Source organism: Sardina pilchardus, chromosome 11, assembly GCF_963854185.1.
Source record: "Sardina pilchardus chromosome 11, fSarPil1.1, whole genome shotgun sequence".
In the NCBI taxonomy this organism is placed as follows: domain Eukaryota; kingdom Metazoa; phylum Chordata; class Actinopteri; order Clupeiformes; family Clupeidae; genus Sardina; species Sardina pilchardus.
The window spans coordinates 12,596,353-12,622,718 of NC_085004.1; the positions used below are offsets into that span (position 1 = coordinate 12,596,353).

Sequence of the window (26,366 nt, forward strand, 5' to 3'; positions counted from 1 at the left end):
GTGCTTTAGTCTAATGGGCTATTTTATACAGCCAGAAACAGCCCTGTACCATCTCTCACACACACACACACACACACACACACACACACACACACACACACAAATAAACAAAAGTGTACGGGCTATTTCTGCGATGGCCGTAGCTGTGAGGATGGCGTGGCCCTTTAGCTTGCGAGAGGGGATCCACAGCACTCACTGAGCCAGCGCCACTCTCCCCATCCCCTGCCAAAATACCAGTGCAGTTGGTTGGCCCCAGCAAGCAAAGGGTGAAGCTTTTAGGCAATGAGCAGCAGGTGATCTCAGCTTCTCTGCAAGTCCTAATGCTCCTAAAAGCCACTCTCCCTGGTTCCGTAATTGGGCTTCAGTAGTTAATGTAGTATTGACTGCATTACATGCTCCTGTGCATCCTCTTCCACTAATGCCATTTGCATCACCTTGTACATTTACCATATTGCTTAGCCAATAGCTGTTAAAAGCAATCTGAATCATGAATCATATGGGGAACTTTTAGCAAGACAGACATCCAAAGGAGACAATTTACAGCTGAGTTAATCTGGGTACATTAGCAAAACATGGATTCAGCTGGGCAGACCAATTTATGCTTCTACGTCAATCCCTTTATTGGTTTTTAGATGGGTTGGTGAAAGGATGCTCTGCTAGGAGAGATATGAAACGTCCATTTCAAACATAAATAATGGGTCTGAAATGCAGGCCATTACTTTGGGAAAAAAGAGCCTCTGGCTAAAACAGTATGTGTGCGATGACAATATTCCATGAAAGATGACAAGAATGGCCCATTTTAGGTCAGAGAGGGTTGTTGGGGGACAGCTTTGTGTGAACTATATTAAGAAGCCATCCTTCAGCAGAGATGGAAAATGACATTAAAATGGTCTCGATGGAAGTTTACACTTGTCCAAAAATAACATCACAAGCTGAGAGTAGTTTTCAATCGAACTTCCCTGCAGAGGTCAAGTGATGCGGGCTATCTATCAGTTTGGGGTTAGGGAATGGTGGACAGTCAGCATATTGAGGATCGATTGAAGTCATCTACCAGGCAGCTGTGATAGAGTATAAGTACTACACGGTTACAGGTTATAACAAGTTCGTGTTATTCTCATTTTAAATAAATAGTGAGATTCAGCAGCCCAGCTCTAAACGCGTAAAAAAACGGGGAAAAAAGTGATCACAGGTGCCCGTCCAAAAAAAAAAAAAAAAAAACACAAAAAAGTGAGTATCCTATCTTTATCTAAAACGTATGAGATGTGGACTGCACCATGTTCGGACCTGCTGATGTGGACCACCGGTCTATTACACTGTTGTAAGATAATAATATTGTCAACTTCACATCGCAAGAGTGTTGTTCGACCATAAATTCACATGTTGTTATGGTCACATGCAGTCCACTGTCAATACAACGTTAAATTGCAGAAGGAGCCCAAGTCCAGCAGCCGTTACTTGTGAAACTCTCTTTAAGCAGTACACAAGGCTTTCTGGGAGTACAAGACGGATGTAGCCTAATTATGTCTCGGCGACTAGTGCCATTAGACAACCAGCGATGTTTAATTAGAGTGGAGTAGCCTACCTTGCAGATCTGCTGAGTAGGTAAGTTAGACATCCTTAGTAGAATGAAGCACGCTTACCCACATTATTATCGCACACAAAATACGCACGGCGTAGCACGAAAGTGCCTCGTGTTAAAAAAATAACATTTGTGTCCTAGCTTAACGCCGTTTAGCCTTACAAGAATAAACAGCGGAACCACACTGACGGCACCAAACACCAGTCGGTCGGAGGTTTTTAGCGTAGTCTACTAGTACTTACCCTCCTCCTTGTCTAAGACCATCGTCCTGAGGAACGAGGGGTCCGGCGCCAGGCGATCCGTCCTCGGCTCCAGCAGACTTCACCAGTCGGTGTGCTCGTCGTCAGAAATTGCTGGGCAAAAACCACCGGACTGCACTTGCACGGCAAGCTTGAAATTGCAGGAGCGTATGACTGTTGGGTTGTTCAATAATGGAAACCCATGTATACGGAAAACGAGAGGACTGAGTGTTATTCTATTGTTAATTTCGCGGATAGCATACAGTGCGATTCCCGGTTCAGCCTTGGCTCGCTCCCTCACACACGGAGTAAATGTCCGCGGCACGGACTGAACTGTAACTGCAATTAAAAACGTCTAAACAAGATCGAGTCGCGTCGATGTATTCCATACGAAGCAGTAGGAATTGCAAAAGATAACATTCGACTTGAATTCGTCCGCAGTGAGCTTTTCAAATGCCTATCGGTATATTAAACTGCCGAGTTGTCCGTACAGTGAAGCGTTCTCCGTTCCCCTGCTCTCATTTGCTCCGTAACTGTAACTATATTCAAGAAATCCAATTGTAGACCCGACAACTGCTAAAAGCATACTCACACTGCCTATCCCTCCCAATTTATGTGTGCTGCTCTCGCTCTTGCTACTGAATAAATGTGCGCAGTTCCCAGAGACCCTCGGATTCGATTCCCCTGTTAATTAAATCAATTCATTATGCTCAGATCTGATTAGCGGCCCTTCCCCCCTCTTTGAATCAATTATTCAATACACAAACATAATTGCTTGTGCCAGAGGTGTCTAAGTATTAGCTTATTTAACTCCAAGGACACTAATTACCCCTAGGGCAAGGGAACTTTTCTCATTAATTCTGACAAAACACAAAAGCACAGCTAAGGGAAAGTGTGCGCGTGTGTGTCCCGGTGAGTGGTAAAGTGTGGAGTGCGCATGTGATGTAGTGTGTGTATGTGCGTGCGCGCGCGCGCGTGTGTGTACGTGTGTGTGTGTATGAGAGAGAGATGGAGAGAGAGAGTGAGACAGAGTGAGAGAGAAAGAGAGAGGGAGGGAGGGAGAGAGAGAGAGAGAGAGCAGTCATCACGTAGGTGGCGACACATAACGTTCAATTTATTTTCACTTTCTTCGTCTGTTATTTTCTGAAGGTTCAACTGAATTGGCATCTTATTGCGTGTAACCCGTGTTTTTCTCGGAAACAGAGATCCTTGCGGTGATCAGGATGGCCAGAACCACTTTCCATACGTAGATAAACAGTCATTTTTAAAGCGGCGAACACACCAGATGGGCTGTGTTTTGATCAGTGGCAAGATAGAGGACTCGGTTTCGTATTTGGTAATATAATTGTAGGCTATTATGGCTTGGATCAAAGTGTTGTTGTACATTGGAGAGCATTAAATAGCGGTACTTTCACTTGCCCTGTAGAGACTGTTAACCAATTAGGAGAGAGATCCTACTAAGATTAACCATTAGGCGAGTGGAGTCGGTTACAAAAGCGTTCTGTTTGTCAGCAGGGGCGATCTGCCATACATATCCAATCTGTTATTTACTTTTCTGTAGACTTAATTGCCACATAAATCAATATTTATGGAGAAATATACAGTGACTCTATCAATCAGTCATGCAACGAGAGAGGCCCGTGTTGTGATCTGCAGCCAAAAACAGGCTTTTATGTAAAATAATCATGAAAAAAGAGCGGGTAACCATTCTGAAAGGATGATCGCTTTGAATATGATGGCGTCCAGGACATCCATGAAAATATAATTTATTAGATTGTATGTCTGAGATTGCATATTGGCCTCTAATGCATTCTATTACAGAGAGTGACTTGCTCCCCCCAAAGTCAATGATAATTTTATCCACAGAGAAATGGGCTGTCTTGAACACAGGGAGACTGTGCTACCCCTGAAATCAATTGTTTGATCCTTCCCTCAGTGGCAGACATGGTTGACTTTTTCATTTCTGCAGTCAGATAGATTGATGACTTCTGACCGAGAATGAATGTGTGCTGACCTCTAGCAAAAAAATGAATGACACACAATTAATTCAATCACACGAAAAGGAAAGGAAAATACAAAAAGCTTTCAGTGTTCAATATCACCATCAGTGAGTGACTTTGCCAACAGAACACCAAAAACCTCAAACAGTGTCTGAAACAGGAATGTGCATGTTCCTGCAAAATAAATAGATTTAGATGTTATTGGACCCACAGGTAGATATGGAGAAGGTGACAGAGACACATTAAGCCATTTTAAAATGGACACTTGTCCCTGGCCACCCCACTGATGATCCTGGAGGCGCATTGATGACAGGCAGGTCGTCCAGGTCTTGTAGGCCTCCGCTGTTTATCACCCAATCAAGGCATGAAGGGCACGTCGCACACCGCTCCCATTCTGTAGCGTCCCACAAATGACCGCCCGTGTGTGTGTGCCATGACAGGGATCATGTTCCATACGTCTCCAAGCGCACGGCACACAAAATAATAGGCTGCTTTATTGTTTTCTCTCTCTCTCTCTCTCTCTCTTGATGATGGGCTGGCTAGGCTACGTTGCGGTGCTGACTGCCGCGCGCTTGCTTGACGGCGGGGTCAGCGACAAATGAAAACAAGCCCCCGCGTCGGGGCCCTTGCAGTGGAGTTAATTAGAATTCGCCTCTGATTGTGCTTCCACCAAGCCCCCATCTATTTACCGCCGGCTCGCATGCAGCCTGCTACAAAACATCTCACTGTAATTAACCGCACCTAATCAGATATCGGGGGCAGTGGAGGGCTCCGATTCGTCCTCAGGCGGACTATCGCTGCATGTGGGCTGCACAGAGAGGATGAACAGAGGCCTGTACCGCACCTCATAATGGCTAAGAAGATTATAAACCAATATCAAACGTGTTTACCGAGTGTGTTCGATTGAAAGTGCTCCTTTATGTCGGCGGATGGGCTTGGGGGAGTGCGATCGGAAGGGGCCATCTTCTGGTTTGATGATATCCTGCTAAATGGGATAAATGAAGCTGAGTGATGGGGGCTGCATTTGCGTTCAAACACCAATTAAAAGTCGTCCTTGTTCTGCTGAGTCCCTCTTGCATTTCACAGGGTCTTTAGTTAAGATTTTTTCTTTCATGTCTTGAGATTGTGCGAGTGATTTCTCATTACAGATAATCATGTTAAAAATTTAATTGCTTCCCCAACACATTTTTATATTCCATAGACACATTTCAAGTTAATGCAGCTCAAGTAGTACAGCATGGATCACACTAGGTGGTGATGGGAGGAGGTGTGTACATGTGTGTACATGTCAGGCACTACACTTCCCATTGGCCTGACTCTCCATCAGAAATAATGTAATAACGTGTCCTGACCACCAGTGGAGCACTTTGCTGACCATGACCCTTAAAGTGATTGATATGAGACTTACATCCTGCAGGGTAGAATAGCCTTTTACATATTATCTCTGACCGTAAACATATTTCAGATGTGTCTTTTAAAACATAAAGGATTTGAATAATACATGGAACTGCATCAAATGAGCATTACATGCATAGTACATAGTCATTGTGGGTGTGATTCTACAGGGATAGGTCAACTGTCTTGGGCCTGTGTGTTTGTTGTATAGTTTATGTGTAGCGCCTCCTAGTGGCTACCCACTATACCTATTCTCTCAGTGGTCAGTATCAGAGTGGACTTCAAAGTCGGTATTTTAATAGACAGTTTTTTTTGGGACCAGGCAGTCTTTGAAATGGTCTTCATGTTCCAGTGTTCTCTCTCTCTCTCTCTCTCTCTCTCTCTCTCTCTCTTTGCAGTGTTCCCTATTGCAGGACAATATTCCTCCTGTACTCCAACTCTACCCCATGATGAAAGATGACTGTCCTGCAGTAATCACCACGCAGGAGGTGGGACTCATGTTGCTGGACATATTCATTTGGAAGGATCTTGTCAAAAAATAGACAAGGTGTCAGTTGGGGGGAAGAAGAATTCCCTTCCCAAATACGTAATCCAACGTTAATCCTAGTCATTAAGAATTAGACATGCAGTGGTGTCCGGCCGTGCTTCCAAATTACAATCAAACGCTTACCAATTACACAAATTATTGACGGTAGATTCTCTTTTCAACTGCAAATTAAGGCTATTAAGAAAGGCTCCTTTTTAATGCAAAAGTGACTAATTAACCAACGGATGGGAAATCTGCAGCCCAGATATCAAAAAAGTGCTCGGCGCACATTGCAGAAACACAAGGGAACCAATTAGTTTAATTATCAAAACAGCTAATTAAAATTGCACAGTTCCTAATTAGTTCTTTGCTTTTGCCTCTAATTGACAGCATGGAGATAAATGGGCTGCCGATGAGAAAGAGGGAGAGGAGAAAAACAGGAGAAACTTCGCCGGAATATTTATGCTGACTTTATCTCCGTCTGTGTGGCAGCCCTTGAAAGTGGAAAATTAATGACCTTAATTCCCAAACTGTTTTCCCTCTCACAGTGCTCCCCTCAGAGCTCCTGGTGCACGCTCTCCTTTGTATGGTCCCTGCCACCCTGCCAACTCCTGCTACGGGAGAAACGGAGGACTTAGGGGTGGGACGGTGCCTCCAATTCTCCCCTTAATGTGACAGCTCCCGCCTAACAATGGAGAGAGATGAAAGAATGCAGCAGATGTAACCACTGGGAGTGTTGCATCATGGGACTGAAACTCTGTTGCACTTTTTTAAAGGGCCTCTGTCATCTTTTTGGAGGACTAATTTGTCCCATGAAAAAGAGCGAGCTCTGTCGGGAGGGAGATAAAAGACGTTTGATGGAAGCGGAAGACTTTTAAGATTTTTATTTGGATGCCAGATTGAATGCTAAAAATGCCCAATGAATAATTGCTCCCCCCTCCCAAACTTTATTTATTCATGAATTAATTGAGGGAGTTTACCATGTGGACGAGATTCGGGGTCTGGGAAAAAAAAAAAAAAAAAAAACTCAGACTAAAGAAAATGGAGGACAGTGGCCTTACAGTAGCTGAATGCTGTTGATTTATTAGGAGGATTTCCCCCCTTTCTGGTCCGATCTGTTTAAAGGTCCTTGAAGCTAAAGAAGAAAGATGGCTCTTGCTCGACAGAATTGCTACACTGGCAAACCTGAATGACAGCCATTTACTTTTGGAGATGATGTTCACAATGCCTCGGTGTGGCCAAAGCGAAAGTAACTTTCTGCTGATGGTCGGTCCATCCACTCAGGAGGGAAGGCTGACTCTGGTGTGTGTAATCCAGTCGCCCTGGACACCTGCATGTCACTGCCATGCTGTTTCTCCACACATTTAGCTGATAGCCATCTGCTAATCAGTTTACTTCAGGGCCTGCGTTAAAATGCAAATGACGTTAATGCACAAATTATGCGTCATGCCACACAGATAGGCCTGGGCTATGGGCTGCATAATGCTTGTATCATTTGGTTAGCATCACTTAGGCCTGGTGTTAATGCAGTCTGATTTTGTCCTGGTCTGGGCCAAAACACATGGAGCACGTGACCCAGCTGGCGTGCGTGTCGGGTGGGGAGCTGAATGAAAAAGCGTCGGCTGCTGGATGAATTAGAGAAGAAGGGCTTTTTGCAGTGCCTCACTAAAAGCCAGAGATAATTACACTTGGTTTCTTTGCGGCCTCGCACTTGTGCATGGAGAAGACATCCCTAGCCCTAGCACCACGTTAATAATTTTCTCCTTTTGGTTGAAATTGCATAGGTATTAATTTACTTGTAATCCCAGAGAGGAAAAGTGGATGGCCTGAGGAGCTTTTAGGAACAACATTCAAAATGTGATTTATCGGAACTCTTCCTGTCCATTTCAAAATTGCACCCCGAAGAGATCCTCATGTCGGCAGAGGGAGAAAAAAAAAAGGCTGCTTGCCCCAATATCCGCCTGTCCATGACTAACAAAGACAAGTTCCCTGCTAATTGATTGTCTACTGTTTTATTTATGGTGTGGTGGTAATTAGTGGCCGGCGTAATGTGGTCCATTCATTAGCACCTGGCTACAGCTATGGATCTGCCTTGCTTTGTCTCAGATTCACACATCATTAGTGGAAAACAAAAGAAAAGAATTTATTAGCGTGGGATCTTGTAAATATTCCTAAAGTCAGTGTGCCTTTAAGGAGGAACACAGGCCTGTAAAACTTTTGTCAGCGTTTGCTCAGTTGATTCCATTTGCTGCGGAATATGTTAAGGGAAAGGCAGTATAAATTTAATTTTAATTGTTTTGTATACACGCCAGTGAAAAGGAACTGATTGGACACAGTTCACAGACAGTATATTAATACGTTATTTTCATATGTTAATTGGTTTGCATAATCTTTCCCCGCGCCTGGTTGCAAAGTACCTGGCATTGAGAGAAGGGCTGTGCAGAGAAAAGGAAGATTCCAATTTACATAAAATCAGCTCTTCTGAACATTAAATAATAATGCGTCTGCAAGCTGAAGGTGTGTTCAGTTAGCAGAAAGCACATTTTTATAATTTATATGCCAGCTGTTTCAGTGCGTTCGAGTCCATTTTGCTCCCTGCCTGCATTTAATGAAATCTTGTTACTGGAGAATTGACTGGGGTGAATTGAGATTTTAATCCCATTGACGTCCTAGCATGGAAATGCATACTGGTGGGAAGTTTTAATGGAAGGCTTGTAATCAGAGGATACTTGTATTCAGCCCCCTACAATAATGAATCTCATCAAATGTTAAAGCCAGGGCTGTGTGCAAGGGGCTCAAATTTCAAGGTTTTTGACCATCCCCATTTGAGGGATTCCTCAGGGAGAGTGTGATTACTCAAGTTTAGCAGTTTATTGCCTCATCTTTCAATAGCCACTGAAGCACAAAATTCTCATCTAGGTTGCTCTCTCTCTCTCTCTCTCTCTCTCTTTCTCGCTCCCTCTCTCTTTTTTTCTCTCCTCCCTTGAAGAACAGGCCAATATAGACTGCAGAACAGCTGGCGTGGAGCGAGGGAGATAGAAAAAGAGAAAGAGAGCGAGAGAGGGAGCAGAAGTGAGCACATTGGTTTATTATCATCATTACTCTGCTCTCCATTATTATTGTAATCACATCTTATCCTTTCCATTATTTAGCACGTGTGTGTTGTTGGGCGCTAGCTGAAGTAGCTGTACTTGTGACAGTGTCACTTGAGCATATGTATGAGAGGAATGCTGGGTTGAGTAATGGTGTCATGAAATAATCATGCTAGTAGTAGCACTGGCTGTAAAACTGTGAGGAAGCGTTGTCATTGTAGGGTTGGCGCCTTGTCTCGGCAGCCCATATTGCATTTTGCTTGCTGCTGCTGCTGTTGTTGTTGCTGTTGTTGTTGTTGTTGTTGTTGTTGTTGTTGTCATTGTTGCTGTTGTCTTCCTAGACAGCACAGCACAGTAGTCACAATAACAGTGGCCATGGCTAAATCCATTTTTTTGTGAAGTCAACAGGTCCTTCCAGTAGACCAGTCCTATCTGTTCTTTAATTCAAAGCCCCCATCTAATCTAGTATGGGCCCCACGGAGGGACTAGGGTGTTGAGCAGGGTGGCTAAAAAAACTCCTGGCTTGTAATACAGGAGCACCTGAGAGTGCGGCTGCCAGTTCTTATCTCTCTCTCGACGACCCCTCTTAACCAGAGTGACCCGGGGTTAGAGGTAATGAGAAAAGCGTGAGGAGATTAGGCGTCGGCCTCCGAGCCAGCGCGGCGCAATAACACGCCGAGCTTTATTACACTTCTGAAACGCTGTGACTGTGCACTTCCCCTGAATATCACATGAGCCAAATAAGCACACTTTCCATTTTAAATGCACTCTCTCTCCCCTCCCTTTTTTAGCCAGCTCAGGGGAATAAACGCAGTCTTAAGATAGTCTAAATGGCGTCTCACCTCAAATTCCTCGCTGCATAGTTCTAAGTAATTCCGGGAATGAGGGGATGAGACAGTGGAAAGAAAATATGCGATCCTCACTGCTGGGGCCAGTGGAGTTTTTTTTTTTTTTTTTTTATCAAATTGTAATGGGTTTTCATAATATGAGGTGCTGGTTGTGCCTAGTAGGCCAATTCCAGGCTGACTCTAAATGAGTTAAAGCCCCTCAATTGCATTTTTTTTTTCATATGCTATAAGGGACATACTTTAAAGGCTCTTTTAAATCAGTAATTTCAAATGCAGTGGTGGAGGAGTGTGGCGGGGTGCTGTGTCAGTTTGTTAACTGTATTTCTGCATCTCCTCCGTGCTCGTATACTGCCCAGAGGCACGGCCTAAAACAACACACACACACACACACACACACACACACACACACACATTAAAACAACCGCCCTGAGAGGACCCCTGGGACTCGCCCAGATCACCATAACATAACGCATTTTTATACGTGGGTGACCAGCGCGACCCCGTGTATTAGAGGAAGACTTTTAAGATTTTTATTTGGATGCCAGATTGAATGCTAAAAATGCCCAATGAATAATTGCTCCCCCCTCCCAAACTTTATTTATTCATGAATTAATTGAGGGAGTTTACCATGTGGACGAGATTCGGGGTCTGGGAAAAAAAAAAAAAAAAAAAACTCAGACTAAAGAAAATGGAGGACAGTGGCCTTACAGTAGCTGAATGCTGTTGATTTATTAGGAGGATTTCCCCCCTTTCTGGTCCGATCTGTTTAAAGGTCCTTGAAGCTAAAGAAGAAAGATGGCTCTTGCTCGACAGAATTGCTACACTGGCAAACCTGAATGACAGCCATTTACTTTTGGAGATGATGTTCACAATGCCTCGGTGTGGCCAAAGCGAAAGTAACTTTCTGCTGATGGTCGGTCCATCCACTCAGGAGGGAAGGCTGACTCTGGTGTGTGTAATCCAGTCGCCCTGGACACCTGCATGTCACTGCCATGCTGTTTCTCCACACATTTAGCTGATAGCCATCTGCTAATCAGTTTACTTCAGGGCCTGCGTTAAAATGCAAATGACGTTAATGCACAAATTATGCGTCATGCCACACAGATAGGCCTGGGCTATGGGCTGCATAATGCTTGTATCATTTGGTTAGCATCACTTAGGCCTGGTGTTAATGCAGTCTGATTTTGTCCTGGTCTGGGCCAAAACACATGGAGCACGTGACCCAGCTGGCGTGCGTGTCGGGTGGGGAGCTGAATGAAAAAGCGTCGGCTGCTGGATGAATTAGAGAAGAAGGGCTTTTTGCAGTGCCTCACTAAAAGCCAGAGATAATTACACTTGGTTTCTTTGCGGCCTCGCACTTGTGCATGGAGAAGACATCCCTAGCCCTAGCACCACGTTAATAATTTTCTCCTTTTGGTTGAAATTGCATAGGTATTAATTTACTTGTAATCCCAGAGAGGAAAAGTGGATGGCCTGAGGAGCTTTTAGGAACAACATTCAAAATGTGATTTATCGGAACTCTTCCTGTCCATTTCAAAATTGCACCCCGAAGAGATCCTCATGTCGGCAGAGGGAGAAAAAAAAAAGGCTGCTTGCCCCAATATCCGCCTGTCCATGACTAACAAAGACAAGTTCCCTGCTAATTGATTGTCTACTGTTTTATTTATGGTGTGGTGGTAATTAGTGGCCGGCGTAATGTGGTCCATTCATTAGCACCTGGCTACAGCTATGGATCTGCCTTGCTTTGTCTCAGATTCACACATCATTAGTGGAAAACAAAAGAAAAGAATTTATTAGCGTGGGATCTTGTAAATATTCCTAAAGTCAGTGTGCCTTTAAGGAGGAACACAGGCCTGTAAAACTTTTGTCAGCGTTTGCTCAGTTGATTCCATTTGCTGCGGAATATGTTAAGGGAAAGGCAGTATAAATTTAATTTTAATTGTTTTGTATACACGCCAGTGAAAAGGAACTGATTGGACACAGTTCACAGACAGTATATTAATACGTTATTTTCATATGTTAATTGGTTTGCATAATCTTTCCCCGCGCCTGGTTGCAAAGTACCTGGCATTGAGAGAAGGGCTGTGCAGAGAAAAGGAAGATTCCAATTTACATAAAATCAGCTCTTCTGAACATTAAATAATAATGCGTCTGCAAGCTGAAGGTGTGTTCAGTTAGCAGAAAGCACATTTTTATAATTTATATGCCAGCTGTTTCAGTGCGTTCGAGTCCATTTTGCTCCCTGCCTGCATTTAATGAAATCTTGTTACTGGAGAATTGACTGGGGTGAATTGAGATTTTAATCCCATTGACGTCCTAGCATGGAAATGCATACTGGTGGGAAGTTTTAATGGAAGGCTTGTAATCAGAGGATACTTGTATTCAGCCCCCTACAATAATGAATCTCATCAAATGTTAAAGCCAGGGCTGTGTGCAAGGGGCTCAAATTTCAAGGTTTTTGACCATCCCCATTTGAGGGATTCCTCAGGGAGAGTGTGATTACTCAAGTTTAGCAGTTTATTGCCTCATCTTTCAATAGCCACTGAAGCACAAAATTCTCATCTAGGTTGCTCTCTCTCTCTCTCTCCCTCAATTGCATTTTTTTTTTCATATGCTATAAGGGACATACTTTAAAGGCTCTTTTAAATCAGTAATTTCAAATGCAGTGGTGGAGGAGTGTGGCGGGGTGCTGTGTCAGTTTGTTAACTGTATTTCTGCATCTCCTCCGTGCTCGTATACTGCCCAGAGGCACGGCCTAAAACAACACACACACACACACACACACACACACACACACACACATTAAAACAACCGCCCTGAGAGGACCCCTGGGACTCGCCCAGATCACCATAACATAACGCATTTTTATACGTGGGTGACCAGCGCGACCCCGTGTATTAGAGGAAGGAGAACTGTCCCTGGAGGTCTGGGTGCGAGCGTGTCTGGACGGAGCCGGTGTCCTCCCCCCTTGATCTGCCGGTAATGAGACGCGGAGCCGGCCAGCGTCTTGGTCATTGAGCAGAGCAGCGCTCGACTGGAGAGGAGAGACCACAGACTTGGGCACGGGTGCAGGGGACGGGGACAGGGCTGTAGCATGTCATCAGCACTACTACCAATCCCTCCCCCAATACACTCACACACACACACACATGTACAGACACAGACATGTACAGACACAGACACATACAAACACATATACACACACTACACTTAAAAACACACACACACACACACACACACACACGTACAGACACACTCAAATACAAACACATACACACACACTTCACTCACAAACACACACAGACATGCATACCACACACATACATGTACAGACACACACACATACACGTATAGACACAGACAGACAGACACACACACATAGAAAGCTTCCACCAAAAAAGACACCTTCCTTGTGTGCTGCTGTGCGTGCGTGCGTGTGTGTGTGTGTGTGTGTTGTGCTGTGAGCAGAGCAGAGCAGGCAAGGTCGCCGGTCGCTGGACGGGCCCACTCCCACTCGTCCAGACATCCTGAGAGGCCCGGTGAAGATCAATCACCGCCCGCCTCGTCCCCACGGGACTCTCAGTAACATCCACTGATTGCTTTCTGTGGTGGGGGCCGTTAAGTGGCGCTCCGTGATGGGCTCCTGGACAACACTTAACGATCAATCAGCGCGGCCGCCGCATCCTGGGCCATCCCACACGTTACACACAAACAATAATTCAGGTGGACACAAGTGACACTCAAGAATCACCGAGGAGAATGTGTGCCCATATCTACGGGCGAGTGTGTGCTCAAGGAAGATGGGAGACAACGAGACGAGAGGAGAGGAGAGGAAGGCATTTTTATATTATTTACATAGACTTGTGTGATTGTAGGCCTTCGCTGGGCACTTGTGCTGGCCGTCCTTTCATCACTGAAAATATGTTGCTTTGCCATCTTGGCTTTATTGGAGAAGTGACGTTGAAAATGGCTGTTTTAAGTGCTCCCTTATGTTGAAACGGCTGCTTGAATAGGGAGTCAGGATCGCTGTTTCTTTTTTGTGTAGAACATTTCTGACAAACTGTTCGCCGTGGACGTTATAAGAGCAATCAAAATATCAGTGGCAGGAGATAGTATTGGATTTGATGGATGTTTTTCATAACTTGCAGAACTTTGAGAGAAGTCTCGTAATGTACTGCCTTATATTTAGAAAAGGAATCCCTATACCATGGGTCACAAAGCGGCCAGCCATTAATCCATGTTATTAGAATCTCAATCAGTTTAGAGAAGCTCGGCTGCAAATATTTTTGGAGAAGGGGACAATCTTGAGCCTTGTCTGGTGCGAGATGTTCTATGTCCCGGTTTATTGGAGAGACGTGGTAGCGTACTAGCCCGTGGGGCTTACTTGAAGTTTACCCATTGATTAAGGATTCCATTGACTTAATGAACCTTCTGCTTTCCGTCAGACAACTAGCCAATACATGTTCTAATCTCTCAAACGGATGTCTGGGCCGGCCTCCCTTTAAATGAATTGATCTGCTCATCTCCGCTCAAATGGGAAAATGGCCGAGTATTGATATGACTCTTAGCTTGGTGATGGATCGTGAGCCGCGTTAAAACATGAGTCATTGACCAGAGAGGGAAGTGCCCACAGGAAACTCGCTCTGAAGAGCCCGTCAAAGACGCTTTTTAAAATCTCTAAATCCGATGCCCTTTGAATTTGGTTTCTCCGTCTATAAATGTGATTGATGTGAACGTGTTAAAAAGGATGAAAAGTTGTCTGGATTTTTCAAACGAATAGTTTGCACTCTCCAATGTGCGCTTGATCCATGCAGTTGTACAGAATAGACAAATATAAACCATTTGTTCATGTAAAGAGAGACACAGCTTAGAGAGAGTCTGCCAAATGTGCCTTTTACAAAAAAAAAACAACAACTGTTTATACTTGAGCAGCATCTGTGACATCTTGGTGTCAGGTTTGCCCACCGGAACTGTTGCAGATATTCCCCTTTGGCTGGTGTTGATTCAGCTGATTATCGGCCCTTATTTGCTGATGAAAGTTGGGTACCGTTCGAGGCCTTAGCCTGGCTAGCTGCAGCGGAGGGCAACAGCTGAGATCTATCCGTTGCATTTACTTAAGGCTTTTCACCAAGTCCCACGCAGACAACATGGCAGACAAAGGTCTTGTTTGAGATTTAGGCCAACAGCAAATATTTGTGTAAGTGAGATTGCTCTCGAGGGAGCGAAGGATGCATGTCTCTGTATCTCCTCTTTGTTGAGCCGGTCGAGGGGAACACACTAGGCTCTTGTTTTTTTTTCTTAACCAACAAGACTAGAAAAGAGTGTTTTCCCATTCTCACACCCCCCAAAAACACACAGCCATTGTTGGGCACTAACCCACATTAATCCGGCAACACCATGAATATTCACCAACTTAGCGGCGCAGAACAGCTGCGGTGCGAAAGCGCGCAGAAGACAGGAAGACGTGGCCAAGGATCAAGAGGAAGGCGCGGCTTTCAAGCCGCCGTCTCTCCGCGCGCCGCGGACCTTTCCTGAGAAGCGCCATTCGTGCTCGTGCTGTCTGCTTTCTAGTTCTGTCTTTAGCCGTCTCAAAAGGAAATAGAAACAATCTACGCTTCCCCGCACTGATCTGTCTCTCTCTCTCTCTCTCTCTCTCTCTTTCTCTCTCTCTCTTTCTCTCTCTCTATTTGGTTGTCAGAAATGTTAATCTTTTTTCTGGCCTGTGATAATGAGCCAGCTTTACTGGTCAAAGGCCATAATAATTTGAGCTCTTATTTTATAAACTCATTTCAGCAAACTGACGTGGCGATAGAGTGGAGAATAATAAATCACAAACACGTCCCAGAAGATTGCATTGTAAATGTCATACCAGACAGGAAATTGTAATTAAAGAAAGGAAATTGCCTCCAAAGCACTTGATTTTAAAATGAGCTAAGCATGGAATTTTGTAAGCATTTAATTATGGCCCAATTTGCAGAGAATGTTGTTTTTTTCCTTCACTCGTTTTCCCTCTCGCTCACTCTCTCTCTCTCTTTCTCTCTGTCTGTCTCTCTCTCACACTCACTCATTCTCCCTCTCTCTCTCACTCACTGTCTCATGCTCTCTCTGACTCTCTCTCTCTCTCTCTCTCTCTCTCTCACTCGTTCAGAATCTTATTGTAATTCTCTCCTTCACACTGCGGTTATTCACAGAAGGCAGCTGAAAGCGAAGAGGATCAGTATAAAGCTTAATTCTCCTTGCTCTTGTTCACGAATTAGGCAATTATTTTATAATATATATATATTTTTTTCGGAGCTATTGTCACTTCACACCACTTGCATTCAAGCCCTCAATTGTGCTTGAGAGGCGAGGTAGGTGGCTGTAAGGCCCAATTTTCCATTCCGTCCGCAGCCTGCTCATTTGTGACATGCTGTAGACAAGGCCCAGTTGCTGCCATTCCTTCACTCCCCACAATATCCACCATTCACTGACTACACTGAGTGAGCAGCTCTAAGACTTGGGCCATTGTACCTGTTTTTTATTTATGCATTAGTGTTGGAAAATAATATTGAAATGGAATGAATTGAATAGAGTCAGAGAGGGAGGGCTTGTGCGTGTGTGCATGTGTGTGTGTTTGTGTGTGCATGTGTGTGTGTTTGTGTATGCATGTATGTGTGTTTGTGTATGCATGTAGTATGTGTGTATGCGTGTGCATGTGTGTGTGTGTGTGTGTAAGTGTGTGTGTGTGTATGCGTGTGTGTGTGTATGCGTGTGTGTGTGTGTGTGTGTGTGTGTATGCTTGTGTGTGTGTGTGTGTGTGTGTATAAGGGCGAGAGGGATGAAGGTCATCAATTTGAAATTAAAAATACACTGAAAGTCCTCACCAGCCATTTTCCTCCCCTCATTTGAGAATGTAATTAACATTGACCTCTGCATTCCAGAGTCGGCAGATATTTTAGCAATGTGCAATTAAACCAGCGCCTCTAATCATTACCTTTCCAATAATGCACCCTTCGCCGCTTGTGTATTTCTCAAATAATTCAGAGGATGCACAACCCAAGTGTACAAAGCACTTGAGATAGCTGCATTAAGTTTATTACAGAGTAGGCTGCAGCTAATGATGAGGCTCAATGGGAGAAACACTGTGTGAATCTGTGGAGCGAAAATATGGACAGGATTTACCTAAATATTTGTTCTAAAAGTCCTAAAATATGTTTTCTGTCTTGGAGATATTCAGTGGCTGTTGTTTAAGTCGTTTTTGCATTGACTACTAAGTCAAAAAATGATTCATGAATGTTTTTTTTTCCTTTCTTTCTTTTTAAAATCAGACCTCATCAGTCGCGGGACCTCATCATCACCAACATCCAGGCGGGCCCAGAGGTACGTGGTGTCCTGCCCTGAACACCCAATCAGGCCCGGCGCTTGTGCCGACCGTCGGCTGATTGGAGGGCAAAGCCAAGAGCTGCTCCTGGAGCCCCCTTTCCACCCCGCTGCACCTCCACATGCCAGGGCCCCAGACATTAGCACTCCTGCATCCGTCATGGAGATTGGTGGCCGGGGTCGGGAACAGAGATCCAGAGGGGTTGGGGGAATGGGGTGTCAAAGTTTAGCCAGAGTGTGCGGCTGAGGAGTGGGTGAGAGGGGGCCATTGAGCTGAGGGGAAGGGGGGATGGTGGTGGTGGGGGGGGGAGGGGGGGCGGTTGGGGGGTGTTATGGAGTGCAAGGCTTCTCATCGGGCCTCTGCAGTGATGTCACACTGCCTCTCAGCAGGCTGACGGAGTAAGAGGAACAACAGAATTTCAGCTGAGGAGATCAATTATAGATAGAAGAAAATGAATGGGGAAAGTCATTTAATAAATTATTGAGTTGATGTCTTATATCATGTACAAAAGCAAATGAAAAATTAGATTGTGTATTTGGATGAAGCCGGTTTTAAAGAGCTTCAAAATTATATTTAATTAGAAAAAGAAAAAAACGGACAGTGATTGGATGTAGGGGTGGTTCACTAGGGAAGCTAAATTAATGAGGGCAGAACTAGCGATAGTGATAGCCGGTGTCTGGGCTGACACCACACACCACACTGTCTTTCGTCCCATTTCACACACACACACACACACACACACACACACACACACACACACACACACACATGCACACACACATACACACACATGTGCGCACACACAGCACACACACACACACACGCACACAGACATTGACTGGCTGTGGTGAGAGTCTCTGGTTTTCAAGCAACCTATAATAATGGCTATTCCATCACCCAAGGATTTGGGCAACTTGTGCGTCTTCCAGCCTGGCGGCGGGAGAGAAGGAGTTTTCCTGATAAAAAAAGTAAGCAAACGGAACCCCAACACGGCATTAAAGATTCTTCTTCATGGTGAACTTTATTTTACACTCTTGTTGTGTTCCGACACGTCTGCGCTCAGCCTCTCTCTCTCTCTCTCTCGACTGTGCGGTCTGCGCATCCTCTCCTCGAGTGAGCAGAGGACATCACAGCGCTGCCTCCTTCTGCCCCGGGAAAAGCAAACAGAGGTTGCAATTCGATGAGGAAACTTAAAAGTGGAATCTGCATTTCTCCTTCGCATGAACCGTGAAGTGACAGAGCCACTGGATAGGGGGGTGGGAGAGGAGGAGCGAGGGAAGAGAGGAACGGAGGGAGGAGAAGAGGGACTGTGAGGAGAGAGGGTGTGTGTGTGCGCGCGAGGGGTGGGGTTACACACACTAATTTATGTGTGTATCCTGATGTTGTCTCGGGGACACGACGGTGTTGCGGGGCGCCTGGAGATGGCGGATGCAAATGGAACAGGTTTCTCGGCGAGGTGCGGTGCAGTGACGGGCCATGTTGGGACCCTGGGCGCGTGTGTGTGTGTGTGTGTGTGTGTGTGTGCGTGTGTGTGTGTGTGTGTGTCACTAAACAAGGGCTTTGTGCTTCCAGACCCATGGGACCCGCTCAAAGCACTCTTATCATCCACAATGCTGTGTTATTTAAGCAGCCCAAGAAAAGTTTGCAGCCACTATTTATAAGATGAAAGACCCTCTTTGGGGAATTGCCGGAATTATTATATTTTTTTTACCCCCCCAATTAATTTGTGTGTTGAGGTAGTTTCCTTGTCGCCTGCTCCCAAGTGATTTGATATTTTGCGTGTTTGCTTGACAGAGTTTCCCCATCACCATGTCAAACCTAGACTCGAGGAAAAAAAAAAAAAAAAAACACACACACACACACACACAGACACACACACACACTCCACTCACTCACACACACACATAGTTATTTGCTTGGCGTTAAGCCTCCTTGGTGGATGCTGTGAACATTATCCACTTCATGTTTTGCTGAATCTAAACTATCCGCCTGCCTCAGCACAGCCTCAAAGACGCGCCGCTCAGAGAACTGTCAATGGCCTCCTGACTCTCCTCATTCTCCACACAGGGGTGTAGGTGGTGGTGGTGCGGGGGGGGGGGGGGGGGGGGGGGGGGAATCGTCTCCTTGCCTGTGTGAGTCGCGCGTCCGAGGGGAAGCGCGTTAGCGTCCTCTGCTATCGGGCGGCTGCTGAGTGCTGGAGATGGCCGATTGTCTTGAAAGAGGAGGCTCGGGGTGCCCCGGGGTGGTCGCGGGGGTCAGGCTGGAGTGGACGAGGTGGACGTGGGGGCCGTGGCGCTCTGTGTGCGGAGTGGTCTCGGCAGGAGTGGCCTCATCAGATGTGCCGGGCGAGATGGAGATGGGCCGGCCGGGCGAGGTGGCGTGCTGTGCCGGGCATCTGATCGCCCCGTGAGTGGGAAAGGGTCCTCTGCTGGGAAATACAGAAATAATCCAGCCACCACAACCCCCTACACCCCAACCACCCCACTCACACCCCCACCAACCCGTATTTGCCAGAGATATACAGTCACATGCACACACACACACACACACACACACACACACACACACACACACACACACACACACACACACGCACACACACACACACACACACACACAAATAAACACACAATCACACACACACAAACACACAAATAAACACACACACACACAGAGGCACAGAGACATACACACTCTAAGATACATGCACTCTTACTGACATCCTTCTCCCCTGTCTTTCACTCCCATCCACCCGCCCACACATATAGTCCTTCTCTATAGTGCTCATGGGCCTGCACTGTGGAAAGAGAGGGAAAAACACACGGAGAAATGCAGTGTGATTAATTAGCTATACCAATGGAAAGTAAAGATAAAAGCTGTACTGTAATTGAATGTGAAGCTTCATTTAAGTATGGATTGGTACCAGACCACTCTATTGAATTGCTTTCTCACACAGAAAATATGCTTTTTCAAATGGGACACCAGTCAAATGGGGGAAAAAATCAATTACCGCCTAATTTGCTTAAAATGCACCCCTGTCTGAGCAATATACGTCCAGACTGGAAGTCCATAGTGAGAGCACAAACTTCCTGAGATGAGAGTGTGGGGTCTCCTGTGTGTTTGCCGGCAGAGAGGGTGTGTGTGTGTGTGTGTGTGTGTGCGCGCATGTCTTTAGGCATAGCCGCGGTAATGGAGTAGGAGAGGTGCTAATGCAGGCTGCGTGACTCCACTAATGAATCGCTTTCAACATTCTGCCGCTCTAAGCATTAAATTATCATAAGACATCCGCTATTTTGCCAATTCAAATGAGCAACACTTTGCTCAGAATAAACTGTTCTGAAATTAATGAGTTGATAAAGGGCTATGATTATCCTCTCTCTCTCTCTTTCTCTCTCTCCCTCTCTCTCTCTCTCTCTCTAACCCCCTCGCTACTGTCAACACATTCAAAAGGCTTGTGTCAATCCTGTAATGGGTGCGTGAATAGAGTGCTCCTTTTCTGACTTACATCAAGGAGCAGCCATCTAACGCTGCGGAGATTGAGCCCATTGTGCCTCTGTTGGTCTAGCTCCGATCTTCATCGTTGGGGAGCGTGTCACTATGCAAAGTGGCATTCAAGTGACAGCACGATAGGAAATCAGAGACCTCCACAGAACCGTACACTCCAAGCCTCAGCGAGAGCAAGTGGAAGCCAGGCCGCCTTTGTCTCGACATCTGTCTCTGAAACGTGATGATTGAACGGAATGCAGTGTTATTAGATATTGTCCTTGACAGCGCGCCTGTCAGTCCAAGACTGTTCCCACTCCAAGATCTTGTGCAAGGGGTCAAAATTGCCATATTGTCTGTTATTGACATCAATCTGATTCTATTCATATAGCAGTGCATGGAAGTGTGCATGTGCGCGTGTGTGAATTGTGCACGTGTGCAGCTTGAGTGAGCGAACATGCCTTTTGTGCACGTACCCATGGGTTCACATACGAACAAGCAACGGATATACAGACGTCTTCGCTGACATAAATATCATCTGTAGCCGTGTGCGGCGGGAGCAGAGTCGAGCAGAAAGGAGAAGGAGGAAAAAGTCTTTGCGTCCTCATGTTCTCCGTCTTCTTCGGGGGCGACACAGCGGCAGGGAAAAAGTCCTGCTGTAACTACCTGAGAAAAGCAACCCATCAACAGCTGTTAGAGCTGACTTGAAGGTTAAATATTAGGAAGGAATCCAATTTCTCTTGTCTATTCAGCTCAGCGGTGTGTTAGATTGCGGCTGGAGTGTGCTTACTGGGTGTGGGATATGAAGTGGGCTAATCAATCCCCTCTGCCTCATTCTCAAATTCCTCTCATATCAGGTCCCTGCCCCCCAGGGCAGGCCTTCTGCTTTCCGAAAGCCAATTCCACACGAAATAAGAACTGTGACCTGCAGCTAGAGGGTGAAGTTGAGTTTTCCCTTCATGATTAATCTCTTCTTGGGTGGCTTTCAGAAAAAAAAAGAGTCGAGAGAGGGGGGTTGGATAAGAGGGAGAGAGAGAGAGAGTGAGAGAGAGAGTAAGAGAGAGTGAGAGAGAGAGAGGGGAGGAAAAAAAATAAGAAAACATGCAAGTCGCTGCCTTGTGACGGGCTGTTTTTTTGCTGCTCTTTTCCTCTCAGAATGAGCCTGGTGCGATGGAGCCTGCTTATCTGCCGAGAGAGAGAGGGAATTCATTTTTTTTGACAGGGCTTCATGTTGACATTGAGAAAATGAACTAGCCGATGCTACGATTAGACCTGGCCTGCCATAATTGTCATCTAAACTGTGGAGATGACGAGAGCGAAAGCATTTTTTTCCCCTGACGAGTTCTCATTTTCAATAGGCTACAAAAGGCCCAGGCTCATATGTAGCGATGCATCAAGTGTTTGGCAACCAACAGACTAGTGTGAGTACCTTCCAAAGATGAAGGACACAAATCTGTAGCATTATATGGAGACAGAGAGAGAGAGAGAGAGAGAGAGACAGAGTACCCGTCTCTTTGACTAAATCTGACAATACAAAATAATATCTGTCAACACTACTTATGCATGCGTTTATGCCTTTATTTCTGTTTTATAGCGTTCTTTTCAATTCCCTTTTCGATTTCTAATACGATTTATTGTTTTCATTGTAGGGCTATTTGGGTTTTTTTTTCTTCACATTTTCCAAGACAGACATGTTAGAGGTCCGGCAACAAAGGCCGAAGCTATTATATGTCTACTGCAAATGGGTCAAGCTCTAACAGAGTCGAGGCTGTGGTGATCTAACACCAAAGTGCCAGAATGGCATTTTACAGGTTATAATGACATCTTTCACCGAGATGGAACCTGTCAAGCCATCATCCATCCGAGTGGGATTGCTTCTAATGGCTGCTCACTCGTGATAGTTCAGTTGTGCTGTTGAACCTGGTTCCGTGCCCAGCCCAGAGGATAGGCTTTGAGAGTGATGAAGACCTTTCTGTGTGTGTGTGTGTGTGTGTCTCTTTGTATGCGTTTGTGTGAAAGTGTATTTGTGTGTGTGTGTGTGTGTGTGTGTGTTTGTGTCTCTTTGTATGCGTTTGTGTGAAAGTGTATTTGTGTGTGGTGTGTGTATGTGTGTGTGTCTGTGCGTGTATGTATGTATGTGTGTGTGTGTGTTTGTGTCTGTGTGTGTGTGTGTTTGTGTAAGTGTGTGTCTGTGTGCGCATGTGTTTGTGTGTGTGTGTCGGTGTGCGCTTGTGTGTGTGTGTTTGTGTACGTGTGTGTCTGAGTGCGCATGTGTTTGTGTGTGTGTCTTGTCAGCACAAGGTGCTCTGTTGTGTTGCAGGAGGTAGTAAGGTCTCCCCCCACGCCTGTGTGTGTGTATTTGTGTACGTGTGTGTCTGTGTGCGCATGTGTTTGTGTGTGTGTGTGTTTGTGTACGTGTGTGTGTGTGTGTGTGCGCATGTGTTTGTGTGTGTGTGTGTCTTGTCAGCACAAGGTGCTCTGTTGTGTTGCAGGAGGTAGTAAGGTCTCCCCCCACGCCTGTGTGTGTGGGGAGGCTGATGTGAGAACAGTGTCTGCTGAAACATGACATTTTGAAGCCAAACACACTCCATTTCCCTTTGAAACTAATTGTGAGCCATATTCATTATTTAACAGATGTTCTCCTCAATATGGTCTCTACTGACCTTACTCTGACTTACAGTAATGTGTTTCACTCTTACCTCTTGGTTGGACCACACAGGGAGTTTTATAACTATTAGACTCAAAGCAATCTATCAAAGTAATCTCTCACAATTATCATTTTGCATTGGTTTAAATATGTAGTTACCTCAAACATTGTTTGCTATACTATCTCCTTAAATGATAGAAAAGCAAAAAAAATGTCAAAAATCAGGAATGGAGTGCAAATCCATAATCTCAAAATGGTTCAAATGAAAGATGCACTGATATCTCACTAAATTTATGGCAAGTATAACATTCTGGAACAGCGGCCCCAGTGCCAAGGCCGTATGATGTCATTTAGAAGCTGGCATATGCTGTCGATAGGGACATTTGGACCTCTCTGTGCTTTTTTTCTGGGCATCAAATGTGCTCGAAGCTGTACTCACTGGGATTCTAAATGGTCTCTAAAACCATTTGCAATTTTAATGTTTTAATGATGATCCCGTATTCAACGAACAAGCATTACACATACATCTAGTAAATTTTTCAGCATTTAAAAACGTTCCATTCGAAAGAAGAAGAAGAAAAAAAAAACAGTCCATTTGCCCACTACCCCCCACCAAACAAATTGGTCGAGAACAACAAAGTTCAATCTGCGTTATGGAGTGTGTCTTTGTTCCGCATCTCTGCCAAGCACTTACGAGACTCTCTCTTTTGCATGGCGGAGGAGCTACGGTGGCCCAGAGGGGGTCACACAGCGTGAGTGGGCTGGAAGCAGATGGGGGAATGAGCCTCCTCTGGCTTCAGAGCACCTCTGGGCCCAGCTAAACAGTGGGGAGAGGCGCAGACACACCGGCTAAATGGAAGAGTGCGGTAGCAACCGCCGCCGAGCTACTTAGCGACGCAGGACGGCGACGGAGTAAACAAGCGTCTCTCGCTTAGTGGTGTGGGGCCTCCAACAAAGTCATAAAAGATGGAGAGGTTTTTCGAGCGTTAGGTAACGACTACCGTGCCCCCCCCCCCCCCCCCCCCCCCAACGTTGTTAAATGTTTTGCTGTGCGTGTTGGGCTTTCTCTTGTGTTGTTGTTTTTTGAAATGGAGTCCATTTTGATCACTTTCGGAGTCTATCATTATGGCGGGAATTGGCCCATTTGAAGGAGCTGGGGAGCGAGCTTTAATGTGTGTTTTGGGTGGCCCGTCTGCCCTCTCAGGCCTCCCCCTCGGACCACTAAAAGGCTCGGGGGGAGCGGGCAGCAGCTCTCCATTTTGGAGCATTGTCATTTTCCCATCACTGCCCACCGTCGGGGTCATTCTGACAAGATGAATTGGAAGAAGAAAAAAAAAAGAAAAAAAAAAAAATCAAAGGCTCAATGAAGATGTCCAGCTCTTCCACTTAAACTATACAGTAGTATACCATATGCCAACTCTCTCTCTCTCCCTCTCTTCTTTCTCTCCCTCTCCCTCTCTCTGTCTCTCTATCTCTCTCTCTCTCTCTCAGCTCTCAACCTCGCTTTAACTGGCTCTTCTCTGACAGGTCTGCCAGACAGGTCCACTCTATAGATGAATAAAATAGTACCTTCTCCCACCAATCGGATTTTACACTCTAGGCCAGAAAATGTACTGGCTGCAAAAAAAATTAGAAGGATGGATAGAGATGGAAATTGAGTGAGTGAGAGAGAGAGAAAGAGAGAGAAAGAAAGAGAGAAAGAGAGAGAGAGAGTACCCTTGCTTAGGTAGTCAGCATTTGCTAAGGCAGCATAAAAAAAGTTAGTGCCCTTTCTAATGACGCGAGTGATGGTGTTAGATAGTGACATTCGGTTGTCGCCAAATGGACGTGCACACACACACACACACACACACACACGAGTGTGCCCCTGAACATCCTTGTGTGTGTCCATACGTGTGTGTGTGTATGTGCGTTTGTAAGTGTGTGAAGAAATCTTGCCTGACTTTTTCGGGCACCATTGTCCTCTGTGTGGCTGCAGGGTGGTGAGCTGGCACACCTGTCACGGCTAACAGCAGTGGAGCCGCGCTGCACTTAGGGCCCATTTGCTTTTAAGGGTGTGTGACAGGGCGGTGGCCACGTTTGATCAAACTTTACTCCCCCCCCAACCCCCCCCCCCCCCCCCCCCCCGCGCCGTGCCGCTCCGTGGTGACAGTCTGGTCGGCAGGGACTCCTAATGCGCTGTCATCGGACCTCCGCTCCCAGCAGCCCTGATTGGAGCCCCCACACAGCTGGCTCAGGCACGAGATGGCTCCTCTTACGGAGAGCCCTGTGCCCACTCACTAATGAAGGACCCCCTTCTCTCTCTCTCTCTCTCTCTCTCTCTCCTTCTCTCTTTCCCTCTCTCGCTCTCTCTCTGTCTCTTCTTTTCTCTCCTTTGCTCATGTGTTCACATGTTCACTCTGTTCTAATCTCTCTCTCTCTCTCTTTTCTTTTTGTCTTTCATTGGGTTTCCTGTGTGCTCACGCTGTGCGCTGGCCTGCAGATCGTCTCTGATATGACGAGGGGAACAGCAGCTGAGGAGGACGAGAGGAAGAAGAAGAAGAAGAAAAAGAAAAAGAGAAAAAAAAACCTTTGATTAACACCGAGCAGGGTCACCATGCTGGTGGTAGCTGGCTGGAACCCCCCCTAGCACTCGTCGACTGTTGAGTCTGATCATCCTTTGAGATGCAGACACAGGGCTGCGCCTCTGATGCTCACAAGTGAGAGGTGATCGGTGTGGGATTTGTGTGTGTGTGTGTGTTTTTTTTTTTGTGGACATAGTCATTTGTAAGGGAAGTAACAGAGGTGAAGGAAATCATTTGGAGAAGTACAGATCAAAGCGGTATGGTTCTCACAAGTCACAGAAACATTTAGCTATACATAGAGATTACTCTCTCTCTCACACACACACACACTTTGTGTATATGTATGTATGTGTGTGTGTGTGTGTGTGTGTGTGTGTATGCGTGTGTCGTGTGTGTGCAAGTGTGTGTGTGTATGTGTGTGTGTGTGTGTGTTTGTGTGTGTGCATGTTTGTTGGGGTGGCGGGGGTCCGTTCCCTCCTTCCTTACACCGTGTGTATATATTTATATTTTAAGCTTATGAAATAACCATGATATGTGGCCAAATAATTTACATGCTCTCAATTTTGATGCACGGATCCAAGGTTCTTTGGCTTATCAGTGCTTAAAAATGCATCTGTTAAAAGCCGCAGGCGT

The 26,366-nt window shown here is 45.7% G+C and overlaps 1 protein-coding gene and 2 long non-coding RNA genes across 3 annotated transcripts in view; 2 read left to right on the forward strand and 1 right to left on the reverse strand.

Moving 5' to 3' along the window:
• lmo1 (LIM domain only 1) overlaps positions 1-2,719 on the reverse strand; it is a 31,200-nt gene extending 28,481 nt beyond the window's left edge. The window contains exon 1 of the mRNA XM_062549175.1: positions 1,822-2,719. Coding sequence (XP_062405159.1) covers positions 1,822-1,843 — 22 coding nt within the window. The 5' untranslated portion in view covers positions 1,844-2,719. The remainder of the gene's footprint in view (positions 1-1,821) is intronic.
• LOC134095561 (uncharacterized) lies at positions 1,563-6,307 on the forward strand. Its single transcript, XR_009940578.1, has 3 exons — positions 1,563-1,602; positions 5,612-5,701; positions 6,288-6,307. It is a non-coding gene; the product is annotated as an uncharacterized LOC134095561 (long non-coding RNA).
• Positions 6,308-10,543: 4,236 nt separating this feature from the next.
• LOC134095180 (uncharacterized) lies at positions 10,544-25,950 on the forward strand. Its single transcript, XR_009940551.1, has 3 exons — positions 10,544-10,628; positions 16,987-17,038; positions 25,652-25,950. It is a non-coding gene; the product is annotated as an uncharacterized LOC134095180 (long non-coding RNA).
• Positions 25,951-26,366: the final 416 nt, after the last annotated feature.